General features: G+C 36.3%; 2 protein-coding genes across 3 annotated transcripts in view; one reads left to right on the forward strand and one right to left on the reverse strand.

Moving 5' to 3' along the window:
- Positions 1-9,236: 9,236 nt before the first annotated feature.
- On the reverse strand, positions 9,237-9,989 carry LOC143348306 (WD repeat-containing protein on Y chromosome). Its single transcript, XM_076778380.1, has 3 exons — positions 9,783-9,989; positions 9,553-9,647; positions 9,237-9,402 (listed from the first exon to the last, which is right to left on the reverse strand). The coding sequence occupies exons 1-3, from the start codon at positions 9,987-9,989 to the stop codon at positions 9,282-9,284; spliced, it is 423 nt and encodes a 140-aa protein (XP_076634495.1). The 3' UTR covers positions 9,237-9,281.
- Positions 9,990-13,341: 3,352 nt separating this feature from the next.
- Syt1 (synaptotagmin 1) overlaps positions 13,342-18,209 on the forward strand; it is a 34,890-nt gene continuing 30,022 nt past the window's right edge. Inside the window, exon 1 of one of the 2 annotated variants that reach the window (XM_076778162.1) lies at positions 13,342-13,607. The gene's annotated coding sequence lies outside the window, so the exon portion shown is untranslated. The remainder of the gene's footprint in view (positions 13,608-18,209) is intronic. The other variant, XM_076778161.1, reaches the window with a different exon arrangement.

Here is an 18,209-nt window from a genome sequence, read left to right on the forward strand (position 1 = left end):
TAATTCACCATAGAGCACGTAGGTATATTCCAAAGAAAATTAGATAGAGTGGAAGGTATGCGTAAAAGGCGACATCGCCACACTTCCTAACCTACAGGAGAGTTCAAATTTAGTTCCCGATACTCTCACTACTCGCGATATATAAAATACAAGTGATACCACAGACGATGTATACGAATAGATCTTACACCTTATGGACTTTCGTGGCCCAATCTAACTGCCATACCGACCTGAAAATTCAGGGGTGATTTTAGCGTCCTCTTCTCATGGATGGTGGTCAGTTGACAAACTATTCACTGAATTAACATTGATGGGCAAACAGCTCTAGTGTTGCGTAAATACATGTGAGTTGACTATGGAAGGGATTAAAATTAATTTTTTAATCTGTTGGTAACGTTGCGAGTGGCACGGAAATGGTAATGGGGTTCTAGAGCCCCAGAGAAACGGGCCAAAAAAATACATTAGGTGAAAGGTCTACTCATATACCTTGTCTGTGCTTACACATTATGGACTTTCGTGGCCCAATCTGTCATACCGACCTGAAAATTCGGGGGTGATTTTAGCGGCCTCTTCTCATGGATGGCGGTCAGTTGAGAAACTCACTGAATTAGTGTGATAGGTAAACATGTAGGTGTGTGTAAATGCATATGAGTTGAGAAGTACGAATTATTCGCGACTCTTTCATTAGTTAAAGTTGTAAGTAATTTGCATGTAATCATCGAAGTGAATAATGTTAACAAATTCAAGAATCTTATCATCTGCTACTATAAATCGACAGAAGTGTGAGTTATATTTAATTTGTACAACATTATATCGCCATCCATCAATATGTATAATTCTAAAATCAAGGTATTTACGTTATTCTAGGAAGTCGCGTATCCGCGGTTTCCACCTGAGGCATCTCTATTCCTTTCCGAATAACAAGCTTCGCGAGACATCGGCCCTTCCCCCACCCCGCCAACTAATTCACGAGCGTTACCGAGCTCAGCGAAGAGCCATCATTCGTACTTGGAAAATTAACGGGACAACACGTGTCAAGACGTATCGGCGTTTCGCGACCGGGGTGCGTAATTCTAACCTGTTTATTCTTCCATTATTACTACTCGCGTTTTCATTACGATTTCTTGCAATACGGTTTCGATTTAATCATTACTTAATTATAATAATCGTTTATGTTCTTTAGTGGATCTTTATTTCGTTTCTGTTACAGTCTCTTATTGGAATTCGAAATCAAGAAATTCCTTTTCGAAATACAAGACGTGTTGAAACATGTCAAGACGTGTCGGCGTATCGCGACCAACGAAGTACGTATTTCTAACCTTTTGATATTCCTTCATTATTATCAATTATTGTTTAATTATCATTTAATTTGTATTTTATTTCTGTTGCAGTCCCTAATTGAAATTCGACGCCATGGAACATTTTATTGGCGCGTAAACGACACCATAACAGATGGCAGGTAACTCGACAAATTTTGGAGGGAATATTGGTAACGTTTAAACAATTATAACGAAAATTAACGGACATATTAATATTTATATATTTTTATTTCATTATTAAATCATTCGTTGCAAGCATGATCATAATTTTCTAATCGGTCATTGTTAAGATAAAGTATGAATATCGTTAACAAACTTTTTATCCACTTCGATATATATCGAAGTATACAGAAATGGCGTCGGTAGATATCAACGATAAATTGGAATAATTTATATTTAACTGTATTCTGATCGCGATTGAATATTTCCGAGTGATATTTATTTAATTGATTATTTATATTTCTTTCTTTATGAATTTTTGAAATTGCAATTTCCATATATATTTCGATACAAGTTTTAGTAAACGTAGTAACTGCAGAGTTGGAATATGCTATTCAAGCATAAATAACCAACGAACTTTAATTGTTGCAAATTTCGGAATATTTATAAAAATTACGGGATATTCTAACGTTCATTAAAGTAAACATAATCATGCTTACAACTCTAACTATGAAACTTAGTGATATAATATTTAGAAATTGAATAATTACTTGTTCGTAATTATTTTCATAGATAATATTTTATCGTTGAAATTCTCATTGATTGAGAATATTTCGCCTTCGTGGCATTAAACTTTTACGTGGCAAACTATGTATACAGCAGTACTAAGTAAAGCAGTATTTCTGTTGACGAAATCTAATAAGAAGAAGAAGAAAAAAGAAAACCGATAGGAAAAGCACACGTGTGCTTGTTGTATTTCTTGTCTTCCGTCCCTTTCTTTTCAGCTCTCTTTTTCCAGGAAATTTGTTGGCTGCGCGCAATGCGGTCGGTAGATTCAGTGATTGTGCGTAGCAACAAGTTTGTTTCTCGGGGTAAAGTGACCCCCCAAGCACGTTGTCGTTTACGGTGTTAGGCAAACGCGAGAATAGAAGCAGTGTTTCCTACGTAAGTTTAAATTACTTCCAGAGCATCGTGGCTCTCCTTGTTTTCTGAATCGCGACAATAGAATCATTTGTTCGCCGATTTGAATCTTCGGTCGCGGTAATGCAATTTAATATCAAATAAATTTGATTATTTTTTAAATTTGAAATTAAAACTTCTCGTTGACGGTACTAGAGTCAGTGCATCACTGAAGAGGACTATTGGGCGGTGCTCTACGAGCGAACATTGTAAGTATAAATTTATATTTTCAAATTTTTAATTAAAAATTTCTACAGTTTTAACAATAGATTCAAATTGTTTTCTTACAGTTTTCTTACAGTCTGTGAACCTGATCCTGAAAACCAGCAGAAGTACCCGGAGGGTATCGGGCGGTGGACCACGAGCGAACAACGTAAATATAAATTTATACTTTGAAATTTTTAATTAAAAATCTCTACAATTTTAACAACAGATTCTAATTGTTTTCTTGCATTCTTCTTACAGTCACATCCTGGAAACCAGCAGGACCATGCTGACTTTGCTGATGACTTCAAGTGGTCAACATCGTCATCCGAGCATTTACATTCTACGATTAAGTTAGTCGCATGCATTTATGTTCCTCTGGTCCCCAACCATGTTGTAGGATGAAAGATCCGAATCAACACGGGCGACCAGTTGTATACTTGCTATTTTTGACGAGTCAAGTGACCACGGGTATGAAAAATACCCGTGAGTAGTAACACAAATTGTCATATTTTCTTAGTGCAGGCTAGGGTCTTCTTGCACTCGCGTCTTTTAATGTTATAAATAAACATTACCTAATATGATTATTATAAAATTTTCATGAAAATATATAAAACAATTTTTATAAAATGTACAGAATATTTTTATTAACTTTACATAAATTATAGATTGAATAGAATATGAATTGATATAATGTGAGAAACATTATATTAATCGTATAATGGAGTAGAATATAAATATTAATTACTATAACATTATACAGTAATTTTAATAACATTAATTCTTAAATATTGATCGTATTTAATGTATTTTATGTGCAAGAAGACATTTCGCGAATGATCGATTTTTGAGTCAAAGTAACATGTATTGTATACTAGTTTCATCTTTTTAGAAATATACTTTGACGATAGAATCGATTATGAATTGTTGAATTTTTTAAATAATGTTATTTATTAAATTTCAATTATTTCAATTTTCAAATAAATTAATTCAATTTTAAAGTAAATTATCATAAAATCTTAAATAAAGTCTTTCGTTTCACATTAATAAATTTCAATTATAACAGTTTTCTTAAATAATAATATTTTTCAATATTAATGTATTTTCTTGTTGATATATTTCATATAACAAGTCGAGTCTTTTTGATTAAAAATTAAATAAAAACTACCGTTTAGCTATATTTAATTAACAACTTTTTTTAGTCAGGATTTTCAGACTAATTTTTCCGTGTTCATTGCCCAAGTTCATGCACATGCCCAGGTGCTATTTGCATGAGCGAAGGCAACGGGCACGATGACTTTATTTATAACAATTCAACGACATATTAACGACTGACATTGGTTAGTGAATCGTGCGCGACGTACTGTCCACATGTGTGTGTTGTGGTTAGGTTGTGGAAGTGCGTCGTTTCAGATATTTTTATAATTGTCATTTACATACAGAATTTTATAACATTAGATTTTTATCAGTAATAATATCAAATTTCAATTTACCATTTATTTGAAAATTGTTGACCTTAATGGATTTCAATTTTAATATTTTTCAATCTTCTATAATGATACATCCATACAATATATTTTATTAAATACTATATTCCATATATTAAAACATTCTATATAAATATTTTTGCATATAATAAAAATACGCAATGGACACTAGCCTCTGTCAGACGATTTCAGAAACTGGTATGTACATTTAGAGTATGAATGGAGTGTTATGTCCGGGTGTCGGAGGAACCCCGGGGAGTCCTCTCTAGTTTAGGTCGCGCCCGGACATTCAGAATGAGAACCGTGGAGTGTTTGTTTGCTTGATTGAGTTTTGCAATTTTTTAAATATAGGGTTAGGTAGGTAGGTAACTTTCTGGTGTGTGTGCTTAATCTAAGTAGGTAGGGCCAGGACAGAGCTGTCCACATTAGTCACTCGGGTAGGCGCGTTTCCGCGTGGCAGTTCTGTTCCTGTAGTTACGATTTCGAGAGTTGGAATCTTGCTGATTCAAACGGTGTATGCTGTTTGTTTTAGCTGTATTTTCGACTTCTCGAATCGCGCGACTCTTAAAGTCGCTCTCTCGCGCTCGCGATCGTGATTAGGTCCCTTTCGAAACGCTCGTCCCGCTCGAGATTCACCACGTATGCTCAACCAACAATTCGTATATTGTTGGAAGACTACGTATTGCACAAAATCTCGAGCCAAGTCTTAAGTAAGTTTCAGGCTTCGGCAGGACCGCCGAAGAAAGAAAAGGCTCTATATGAGCTGAAGAGGCCCTAACAAATTGTTTCAAGAGTGGGCTACAACAAATGGCTTTTCATCTTCATCTTTGGATGAGGATGGAAAGTCATTCCTGTTACTACTTTGTCACTTAACTCGTCTGTAGTTGTAGTTAGTTTATTTTCTGGCTGGCTCACGTATGCATGTACTTGGTACATGATTGCACCATACATGCCAGCCATTCCTTCCCTATATTCTGTTGGCTGGTTCACGTATGCATGTATACATGATTGCACCATACATGCCAGCCACCAGAGCAACTCGCGGTTTTAATATCCATAGAGTTGCGAATGTGCAATAATCGCGTTTACTTTTAGAGTTGCGAACTGTTATTTTTCGCGTTGCCTTTTCAGGGTAGTGTTGCGACTTGACACGATTCGCGATTGGTTTTATGCAAACTTAGCTACTGAATGTTTGCTTTAAAAATAGCGTTGCGAATTATTGATAAACGCGATTGCTTATAAAGTTGCGAATTACCATTTTTCACGTTTGCTTTTCAGGGTAGTGTTGCGGACAATCACGATTCGCGTTGCTTTTTTTCACTTTTATATATATAATGGATGTCAGCCGCGTTTGTAATTTTCATGTTATAAATTAGCGTTGCGATCTTGATTAATCGTGCGATTTTTTATTTAGCGTTGCGATATTTTCAATGCCCAAATTCTACCCGAATTGTAGTACTAGTAGTAGTTAGTTTATTTTGTGGCCAGTACATGTGTATGTACATGTACCAATAACTCTTGATTAAAGTTAGAGTTGCGAATAATATACAATGTTCGCGTTTGCTCGTAGAGTTGCGAACAAATATTTATCGCGTTGATGTGTTAGTGTTGCTTATAAACACGATTCGCGATTGTTTTTATGCAAACCTAGGAATCAGGCGTTTGCTTTAAAAATAGCGTTGCGAATTTTTAGTAAACGCGATTGCGAATTAGAGTTGCGAATTAATATTTTTCGCGTTTACTTTTCAGGGTAGTGTTGCGAATAAATACCATTCGCGATTGTTTTTATTGTTACAAGTCGCGTTTGAAATTTTTTCTATTATAAATTAGCGTTGCGATTGTTGATTTATCGCGTTGTTGCCCCGTAGTGTTGCGATATTTAAAACGTCTAACTTCATCCCCATATGTGCCACTCTATTGTAGTTTGAAGTAGCTTGAAGTAGTTAGTTTATTTCATGCATGTATGTTGTAGCTACAACTGAAGACGCCAGCACCCGATCCAGCATTTTTGGGCAACGCGATTTGCATTAGCGTTGCGAAACAAATATATTTCCATTAAAGATAGAGTTGCGAGTATACAATAATCGCGTTTGCTTGTAGAGTTACGAATTCCTATTTTTCGCGTTTCCTTTTCAGGTTAGCGTTGCGAATTCCATACGCGATTGCTTTTATCGTTATTTAAGAATAGCATTACGAATTAACTGATCGGTTTGCTCTTAGCGTTGCGAATTACTATTTTTCGCGTTTACTTTTCAGGGTAGTGTTGCGAATAATCACCATTCGCGTTTACTTTTATTGTTATAAATCGCGTTCGGAATTTTTATATTATAAATTAGCGTTGCGATCTTGACTTGTCGCGTTTTTTATTAATTAGAGTTGCGATTCAATGCCCAAAACGCTAGCCACTGCACCAGGATCATCAAGAAGCAAGCTGGGATTCTGCAAAGCCTTGAATGGCTCAACGTCATTATTAAAATTAATGTTGCGCATTATTGAATATGGGTGCACGCGATTTGATTAATAAAGGAACCCTGTGTGGTTCATTTTACGAATAACAAGCACCACTCGTGTATAGCTTTTTATTTTATAAATTAGCGTTGCGAAAGAAAGAATGGTCCACTCACGGGTTGTTTGAATTTAAGACGAGTGGACGCTTATTCCAACTATCTGAAATACATATATTTTTTCAAAAGAAATACTGCTTGAAAGTACTGTTGTAAATAGACCAATTGTCTTATTTTTTACAACGTGTTAGAATCTGTAATTTATGTGAATATATTTTTATTACAGATTTGTGATGCATTTAAAAATGCTATATTATGATTAATTTTATTGTAAATTAAATTTATGATTCCAATATGTATACATAATCTATATCACTAATTCTTCATTATTAGAGTTGGTAATTTTGACGGGATATAATAACCTTTGCAACAAAATTGTTATTTATAAATAGTGATTTTTTTTATAAATATTCTGTATTCTTTGCATAAATCAAAGTTTGTTCGCGATCGTTGTTTTAAATGATGGAAAATAGAATGCTTGCATCAAAAGGGTATGCAAAGTGCAATTCGATATTTCATATTGAGAGTTAATTTCCGCGTAGAATCGATATTTCATTCGTTATTGCATTTTCTGTACGAACACGTAATTTAGTTTTTAATACAGTAAAATATAATTATTGCAATGTATACGTCTGGAAAATTTTTTTATCATAGAAGAAACGAAAAATAAAATCTACGGTAACAAATAAATACAATTTTCAATCTATTTGGTATTTATCTTAACACTGTGACGAATTTAACGTTTCATTCAATTTCAATTACGTAATATTTATGTTTTTAAACTTTTTAATATCAATTTTTACTCGTGAAAGCTTTAGTTCAAATATTAATTTCATAATTGACGGTATATAATTATTTTTTTCTGTGTCTATTAATACACTTTCATTTCAGCTATTAATCCTTTGAACAAGTTCTTGTTACAGAATATATAATCATTGAAGTATGGAATTGGGAATGGTACACGGATTCCATCTTGATCGTTCTTAGACAAATATTCCATACAATTCTATTTAATGTCCGAGTTTATGTTTCAGGGAAACATCGTGGGATTGTCGAAGACACCAAGAAGAAAATATCTTTTTATATTTTTTTGTTTTATATTAGTTATATTTATTGTATATGAGTGTATGTTTTAGAAAAACATCGTGGGATTGATGAAGACACCAAGAAGAAAATATTTCCTCGTATTTCTTCGTTTCCACAGATTGCGTTAGAATATAAGTACAAATGTATATAGATTATAAGGTAAAGAAGCGTTCTCCAGCGTTTTAATAAATACTACCAAAGCGTGCGCGTACATTTAAGTACGAATTATTAATATTAAGGTACATATTAGTATTCTAATATGCAAGATCCATACTAACAGTTGCACATTTCTGGTTGGATCTTCAGTGTCTTATTAGTCACTGTCATAATGAAAGCAACCATTTAAGAAGGAATACGAATCAGGATTCGTATGTGCAGTTGCACATTCCAATTTTGTTTCTAAAAAACATATGGTGGTTTATCTCACATGAATCAACATTTTGTTAGGTTTTCGATCTCTTCATCAGTCAGAGTTTGTACCTGCAGTTTCACATTTCCATTTCGTTTCTAGAAAATATGTGTATCATCTGACATGTATTGACATTTTGATAGGTTCTTCATCTCCAAGTTGGGCAATTCTTTTAAGAATTCTCCCTTTGTAGCTCATTTCTAACTTTTCGATAGCTTCTCTCTCATTGTTAGATAGGTATTCGAATTCCTCGCCAAAGGAAGGGTGGTTGGGGTGAGGCTAGGGTGGGTCTCTATTCGCAGCAACCTCCACGTGGTGAGACCTGGGTAATATTATTTAGCGTTTAATTAATAATCGTATCACTCTTAGCTGGGTAATGCAATTATTAATTAAAAACCAAATAATATTAGCAAATTGTCTGCGATCCGCTTCGCATAGGTCATCATAAATACAGAGCTTCTTCGTTAGGTTAGTTTTGATTCTCATTGATTCATCAAAGATTCTAAAGTATTGTCACAGACGAGGTATACGAGTAGATCTTTCACCCAATGCATTTTTTCGACCCACTTTTATGGGGTCTCGAAACCTCATTACCATTTTCGTATCATTCGCAACGTTACCGACAGATTCAGAAATGAATTTTTGAGCATCGATTGATGCTCAGTTCTGGACTGTACAGCTTTCATTTCGTTAAAAAACACTAAAATTTCTGTAATTTCATTTTTTGTCTCACTTCCACTTGTATTTATTTCTAAATATGTTGGTAACGTTGCGAGTGACACGAAAATGGTAATGGGGCTCTAGAACCCCAGAAAAATGGGCCGAAAAAATACATTGGGTGAAACGTATACTCGTATACCTCGTCTGTAATCCAAATCTGTCAAGAAATAGTTCAATGTTAGATGACGCTTGAAGCATGTGCTATCAAAAAAAATATACTGTTTCTTGGCAACCTTGGACATTTTGAGGTTAATGGTATTACAAAAAAATTAGATTGGATGAGTAATATATTTTTATATTAATGATAATAATTGAAAATATTTTTCGGTCGTACATGCTTGATTTAGTCAATACAGTTTGTGAATATGAGTTATCATTCTGTTTTTAAAACTCTCTCACTTTCGCGTGATTTCGTCGTAATGGAACTACGTTGTTTACTGGTTCGTCCTGTTAATGGCGACGCTTTGGAAGACAAACAGGATTCATTATCGTCTCTGGAACTTAACAAAATAAATTCTAATTTATTACAATATGTGCGTTCTCTATTGACATGGTTTTTAAGAATAATTTTACAGTAAACTTTGATGAAAAAGTCAATTGTTTTAGAAAACAAGAAACATTCGCGTTGGTAGAATAACGCTTACAGGATTTTCGATCGTAACTCGGACAGCGTAGGTGGAGTATTAGGCCTTTCGACGGGTTTTATATCATATATTTTTAAATGCGTATAGACCGGAATCTAAAAACATTCATTTCGTTCAAAATTGGCTGTATTGTATTTTTTACACGTCCTCTCCTTGGCCAGATTTAAATAAGCCCGCCTTAAAACACAAAGTCATAAACTATCGAATTACCAAATAGAAACGAAACTCACGTAAGGCAACGATGTATCCAGAATCGTCGGTTCAATACACTTTTTCGGTATATCGGGAACTCGATAGGAACTACCCAGTATCGGTGGTTTCAAACTCTTTCCATAAAGAAACGTCGACGATACTTCGTTTTCGGTATTAGTCGAGTCCGGCTCGTTGAACTCGTACAACCGCGGATCCACTTCATCGATTATTTCTATATTTTCCATCTCGTCAAACGATCCCTACTAACCGACCGAGCAATAAAGTTTTAAACCGCAACCAGGCTGTACTACTTTCTCAGAAATAAAGCCAGGGGACCCACTCGAAGCGGAGTACCAGCCTGTAGATAATGATTCGAGAGTGCTCTTCAACGTTACGTCCACCGAGGAGTTTGCGAACTGAAGTTCCACGAGTCGATATTTGGTCGATAAGCTCCACTTTATCAAGCAACGGGTACCAAGGAGTTACCATTGACTCCCATACAATCTAATTATTCATTCTCTCCCCGTTACTTCCTTTCTCACTATTATACTACGTTTCAATGCACAACTGATTCACATAGGTTACTTTCTTTCTTCCATATTGTTTTTCTATAACATTCATTTCAAGTGTATCATACTTAAGCAGACTGAAAGCTATACGAAATGTATTAACACTATAACTGCCACGTCACCCATATATAGGTGACAAGATTTATCATTATGATACTAGAAAAATTAATTCTCAAGTTAAGGCGTTGAGGGAAATAAATTTGAGGTTATGTAGCTTAAAGATAATTTAGGTGAAGGTTACGAAAATAAGTACTGAAACAAATTTTAGGTTATGTAGCTTACAATGGTATAAAATCAAAATTTTACTTGTACAGATACTTGTAATTATTTACTTGTAAAATGCACTTGGTTATAATATACACCATTTTGTATTTCTCTGGATATTTTTAGACTCTGCTTCCCTTCCAATCAGATAAAAAGTTACAGAATATAAATTACACGCGTGGGATAAGTATATACGAACGTGTCGTCTTTTTATTCGTTCGACCGTAGGAGGATTAAACTTTGCAACTCGAGTTAAAAGAAAATGGAAAGTGTAGTGACACGAAAGTGCAATTGCATTTTCGCAACTTTGAGGTACAAAGGACGGGGGAAAAATGATATCGCGTTCTCCAGCCACTTTGAGGCGCAAGAGATGGAAAATAAAAGGAAAGAAAAAAATAATATCGCACCTTCATAACTTTGATGTGTAAGGGATGACAATATAGAAAAAGAAAAGACGCTTTCCCGTTACAAAATTTCGATCGAGTACAAGAATATCGAGCGTTTGCAATTTTAGCGCGTATTGTATTAAATAACCAAACGAAATAAGGGTTTGTACGGTATTAAATGTTACGTGTGTAACGGAAACAAATATTTAATAATATCTTATCAAATTTTGGGGATCCCCAGAATTCTGTGGCTCTCTTGGGAGTCTGTAAACCATAGGTTAAGAACCTTCGTTATTCCTGTATTTGTAACTATCGTCAGACACGAGGACGTACACGTGTCTCCGAGTGCTCGTCAGAAAATAATGTCAAATGTATACTACATGTATACGACCACGTCAAAACACAGCAATTATTATTCTCGATTTAGCTCGACGTAGGTATGTACACGGTACTTGTCCCCTACCTTATAAACGTCTGCTTTCATCTACAGACATACATTTGTTCGTGGAAGAACGGTTCGTAGGGTTGAAGACCGCGTGCACGACTATGAATGAGTTCGAGCTACGAATCGATTTCCCCATACTACGAAAGTATCGAACACTGGAAATTTCCCGTGCCCCGAAGAGGATTCTTGACTTTTCATTTTTCCTCCCATATCTTTCATTTAATTGCGATTCTTCGAGCATGTTCTCAACGACGAACCTCCATTATTCGAGCTGATAGGCAGACGCGTCTGGATGGAACGAGGCTCGCTTCTGGAACGTTGATCGTTACGTTCGAACGAATAAACACGTATCGCGATACTTTCAATAATTATTAACTCTTCGACTAGGGTAGATTTTTACGCAGACGCAGGTTCTGTGCGGAAAACTTTTTCGCGCCTTGAGCAACACGCGCATTGAACGCTCATAGGCGTTTGTCGCATATGGTCAATTGATTTAGATTGACTGAACGCCTGTGGGCACTTTTCGTAGTCAAAGTGTTAATGAAATACTAATTACTGTAACAAAACAATATTTTTATGGATATATTAATTGTTACATTAATGGGTACAAATTAAAATAAATGGGATAAGAAGTTTGATAATGATAACTTGTATGATAAAACTGATGAACAATTTAGATGCAAAGTGTAAATAATTACAAGAATAAATGATAATGATAAATCTTAACACCACTGGAGTCTCCGCGTTCTCGATAAAGTAATAAATACCGAGTACAATCCGTTTCAGATATTTCATATTATAATTTTACACTTACTGCTTGGGTAATAATTCCACGAATAAAGGAAATATATTATAATTGTTTATAAAATATAGGTATACTTGCTATAGATATTAACAGTTAGCTTGGGGAAAAATAAGCGCGTGTATAAATTATTTCACCGAAATTATTAATTTACCGTGCCAAATTGATTAGAATTAAATCTATGTTTTTTCGGTATTTCCTTTCGAAATTCACAATCCCTCAAACTGACAAGTACAATAAATCTAGCGGTAACCCCTTAATGCTAACATTTTTTCGCCCTAAACCGCCTAAAATGATTAGATTTCTTTATTGGATTCGTTTGTAGGCTAGATAACAACGTGTTTTTCGTTAATAACAATACTGTACCTTACGTTTATAATATAGAAAGTGAGAGAAAATAATCATTTTTACCCGTTAAGGATAAGGGGCGTTAAATTGAAAGTAAAAAAGAAAGGATAAAGAACGTTGTATCGAGAACATAACCTAGCAACTGGCTCCACATCGAGGTTTTAAAAGTGTATCTATTGCTACTCGATTCTAACTCGACTATGAGCGTTAAGGGATTAAGGGACTTCAGATTGAAGATAAAAGACAAAGAATAAACAGCGTTGTAACGAGAATATAATCTAGCAACTAGCTCCACATCGAGGTTTTAAAAGAATATCTATCCTTAACCTAGTCTTTGTTGGTCATGAGCGTTAAGGAATTAAGGGACTTTACATTAAAGATATAAAAAAAAACAGAATAAACAACGTTGCAACAAGAACATAACCTATGAACCGGTTCCAAACTAGTTTCGAACGTCCGGACTTTACTGCGCGTGTTTAATCGGTCACATTCGAGTTTTCTCAACATCGTAGCGGTCTCGCGAGCCTCAGCATCGTTTCCGATACCGATCCTCGCCCATTGAAACCAACGGGGATTGCCGGAGGGATTGGAGGGTAACGAAATCCGAGGGTGAGTTCGATCAAACGTCCGCGGTCGAGCATGACGTCGCCGGTGATGCTGGGTGGCGCACGCGTCGACTGATAACAGAAGCTGCGGGGGCGGCGTACGGCGCAAACCCGCGTCTCCGCCGAACTCCGGCGGGCAACGTGTGTGTTTTATCGATTCGCGGAGTCGGCGGCCATGTTGGTGTCCGCGAACGGTCAGGCGCACTCGCGTCCCACCTCGAGACTCCGTGCGATAGATTTTCCACCGTCTACACCGTCGTCGATGTCGCAGGGCGTATAACGATGCGCTTGTAAAACCGCGACTCCCGTGTTTCCCTACCACGACGAGATACCACGTTTCGTTTTCGCATCGACGTTTGGTTCGCGTGACTGCAGCTCGACGAGCAACCACCCAGGCGAGGAAGCAACCCCCGTTCGAGAGCAGGCAGCCGACGAACAACCGCCGTGAGTAGAAACTTTCGTCGCGGAGCAACCCCTTCTGGCCCACGAAAACTCGGCCCAGTCCTCTCGTTTCCCTTTTCTCTTTCGAAACACGGGGCCCTTGATCATCCACCGTTCGTCCCGTTCTACGAAACAACCGTGGAATTTACGTTTGGCGAACCTTCTACGGTTTCCTAAGCTCCCTTAAGAGGGCTAGGTTCTCTGTGCCACCAACTTCCAGCGAGTATCTGTTATCGTTCCCGGGTAACAACCACGGACTAGCGCGATTACGACGATTTTTCTGATCGTTGGGTGGTACTCGTTCCTTTTTCTCCGCAGATAGGCATCGTTCAGGTTCTCGTGCACGAACCGGAGATTATAGATTTCTTGAACCGCGAGGAAGCTATTTCTGGTCGCTTCTAACCGACTCTGGCGTTTCTGCCAGCGTTGGTCGTCTTTTGGGGTGGTAGTTCGACTCTGTTTGCGATAGTTTATTTCTGTGCCTCTGGGTCGTTCCTTTCGGCGGTAGTTAATTTCTTACTCTTCGACGTATCAGTTGGATTCTGTTGTTAATATCGTGTTACTTCCATCTCTGTGGATTATTGTTTGAGCTGATAGTTCGATTCTGTTAGGAGTATGTCGTTTCTTGGCACCAGTTCTTTTTGAGATTTCGTTAGTAACTCGTAATTTCTATCTCTCTTGGTACATTTTTGAGGTGATATTCTGTTACCCCCCTTCTGGGTTATGTTTCACTATTTCTATTCTACCACCCCAAATTGTTTCCGAATAATTTTACTACGAGCCTGTGAGTTGCAAAACTAGATCGCATTTTGGGTTGCCAAATAGATTCTAATAGCAGTCCCTGGGACACGCTGATGCAAAATCTCACAGTGCCCCTTTTTCGTCCCTTCGTCCTGCACCCGACAACCCCAGAGTTTCCAAGGATCGTTCTCCTGACCGTTTTCCCTCGTTTTACCTTTGACTTCTACGTTCATCGTTCCATGTATCTGAACTCTCCGGGACTTCACGGGTCGTCGGTGCTTTCAGAAAACGTCCCCTTCATCCCGTTGTTCGTGAACCGTGAGAATCCTTCTTGGCAGTGGTCAGCTTTCGAGCCTTCGATTTGTGCATCGCTCGACCGAACTAATTACGATTCTAAGTACTATTCCTTCGACTCAACGCGTAACCGTTTCACCCATGTTTGGTCCTCTCATTCAATGATAATAATAATACCATTCCACTAATTCTCGTCGTACCAAGATCCATGCATATTAATCCACTCGCGAATAAAGGGGAACAAGGGAAAATTAATATTTGGCACAAAGACGATGTACAGCTATGTATCGTTAGTAACATAACCTCGATACGTATCCCTGAAAACGTGAGCCGATCAATTTTCCTCCGCCGTTTCCGGCGTGAAATTTTACGCTTCTAATTTCTCCCGGTATCGGCGACATCGCTGCACTCTGATCGCGGAAGTCGATGACGAGCGTTCATGAATGGACGTCGATGGACCCGGTGGATCTTCTTTTCGCCGACCCAACCCCCATGTTGTCCCGCTGGCACACTTTCCGACATCCATATTCGTCCAAGCTGTTTCCCCAGTCCTGTCGAATCGTAATCGACGAATAGAATTTCGCCCATCGAGGCTGAACCGTTCCTCTTTCGTCGTATCGACTTTTTTTTTACCAGATTCCTGTGCTCGATAACCATGGAATCCACGACGATTTCCGGCGTCGTTGAATCGTTATACGTGAACTCAATTCCGTTTATTTTAGCAATCTGAAAAAGTGTAGGAGTTCCCGAAAAGTGTGCTTATCGGTATGCTTCGTTCGAGTGTCTTTAAAGCCTCTAAATTCTAATTAGTGAATTTAATCCTTCAATCGACGTTGTTAATCTGCTTCTTCCTGCATATTGATATTTATTTTGCAATCTAAACTGGTGAAATGTTTCTGAAAAGTGTGTCTGTGTTGGATTTCTATATTATTTTCGGTATTCCCGGGCGCCATTGAAACGCGTAATCAGTGGATACGATTTTCCACTTTACGACAAACTCACGTTGAGATTTAGATTATGGGTTATTGAAATTTTTCGAGCGCGCTTCGCCGTGATTTAAAACACAAATCGTCTTTATTGGTTCGTGGTTTGAATTGTAAACTAATTACGTCGCACGACCTAACCTAGACGAGACTAATGCTGCCATTAACGTCGATTAACTCCTCGCCGCATGAATTTTTTCAACGCGTTAATAGGATTTATTGCGTGGAAAATTATTTCACACATTTGCTACGTACTATGTATTTTCGTAACGTGATTTATGGTTACGTGCAAAAATATAAGAAAACACTACTTGTAAACCTTGTATATTCAAAGATGCTGCGCAAACAAAATAAAAAGTAAAATACATATGTGACACACCATTTGATGAAGGATCTAGATAAACGTAATCACTCACTTCGATGTGATTATACTTCGTACGAAGTAGCAATCATTTCAATTCCACTTTCGAGACAAAGGAGTTGAAAGCTCTATTATAGACTCTTATTCTGCTCGGCCATGTTAAGTGAACGCAATTGTTGAAATTGCACGAATTTCTTTGTATTTCTCTTAAGTTCCGTAGAAAATCCGAGTATGAAATCTGGGGTGACCAATTCAGCAACCTTTCGTTAAAACGAAGCCTGCTACAGAACAGTACTAATTCATTGCATTTTCGAATTATAGTTACTAACGTCACTTTACGTAAAATTAGTACCTATTTCGAAATATGACAATCTCGATAATTAAATTACGACATCTCGATTTCCTGCGAAATATTTAATTTTAGAATAGAACCGTGGATGCAGAGAGCATATAACATGTACATCCATTTTAATTTAAATACGCTTGTTTATTTATTTAAAAATATATACCCTTAAATATGGAACAGATACGGATGCTAAATTACATTACCGGATTCTTTAAGCAAATTATCATAACGATCACACAATAAGCTTGCTCACTGAATAATCAACTTTTATTCCAAGGAAAATCGTTCCTGAAAAACAGTTACGAAACATTTATACATTTCCAACGATATTTCGGCGATTATTTCAATGCGTTAAAATTTTATTTTCATTTATTAAAACTCTTCAATATAAGAAACATACGTGAATATTACGTACACCTTCTTGGCGACAGACATACTTTAACATATTAATTTTAATTTTAGAACGAGTATCGAGAAAAGAAAACCAGATTATGGTGATCGTCTCGAAGAGAATCGTGCAACGAAAATTATTTTTAGGCGTAGAACGTATTATAGTAACGTTTGTCTTAAACAGGCGTGTGCTAAGACTTAAATTGCATGTAGGAATATAGGAATATCCCGATAACTATAGTCAGAGAAACTGAGAAGTTGCGGTTAATATTATTGGACTAGTATGTATACCTGTAAGCACGCGGTTGTATCGATTCGAGCTTCGACTATGCACTTGTGCCCACCATTGCACGATGCACCCCAGTGAAATCCAGATCCTATTCGGACACAATAGTAGTCGAAGACAAACGTGCCCATAATCTCACGAGTGATTTACGCATGCTGTAATTGTGCAATAACAAGAACCGTCGAGTAACTTTATAATAATTCTACGTAATCTTACCTTGCGACAATTTTACAACGATTGTATAATCACTTTATCGTAGTCTGAATTTCACTCCAATTTTAGGACAATTGTTATATTTTCGAACATTCCTTCGTCATCTTTCGCGTTTTCAAATATTTTACAATTCTATTGTAATCTCATTTTGCTGCAATTTTACTGTTATTACGAAACAATTGCAATCTTAATTTGTCTGTAATTTTATAATAACTTCTATAATTTCATTTTTACATATTATTAAATTTACTATATGTCTATTGTAAATGTCAGTTTGCTGCAATTTTGATTCTATAACAACTTCATTGTAATTTTAATTTTAGTTTAACTTTATGATAGTATTTATAATTTTATTTCATTCTAATCTCTATTTTATCATTATACGTTTATAGAAACGTTACAATAGTCCTATTGCAACCTTCATTTTAATGCAATTTTACGGTACTTTTATCGTATCCCCCTCTATTTTTACTGGAAACTCCTACTAATTGCATAATCGTCCCATTGGAATCTTTACTTCGTTCTACTTTTACGTAACTTTATAACAACTTCTTTAGAATTTTGTTTCTATCGCGATTCTACAATCAGACTCGTTATGTAACGATTATACTGCAAATACTATTAATATTACTGACTAAAATTCTCATTTCACGCATGACTATGTTTCACTGAAAAGTTACACCACTGTTAATTACAGCTTCCAAACATTTTTGAGTTTCCAATAATTACTAATGCATTGTAGATTAGCTATGTAATTGCGTAAGTTTCACGCTAATATAGTTATATTATTTTAATTTACCGTGATTTTATTAGGTTAAACTTCTCTCACATTTCACAGAAACTCAAATCATTTTAAACGTTTATACGTTATATATTGTTATCGACGTATTAATAATCCATAATTTAGTATGTTCAGTTTATTCTATAAAAGTTTTAAAAAACGTTGGATCATTATATATATGCTTTTACAAGAAAATCTCTCAAAAGGTCA

The sequence above is a fragment of the Colletes latitarsis genome, chromosome 11, assembly GCF_051014445.1.
Source record: "Colletes latitarsis isolate SP2378_abdomen chromosome 11, iyColLati1, whole genome shotgun sequence".
In the NCBI taxonomy this organism is placed as follows: domain Eukaryota; kingdom Metazoa; phylum Arthropoda; class Insecta; order Hymenoptera; family Colletidae; genus Colletes; species Colletes latitarsis.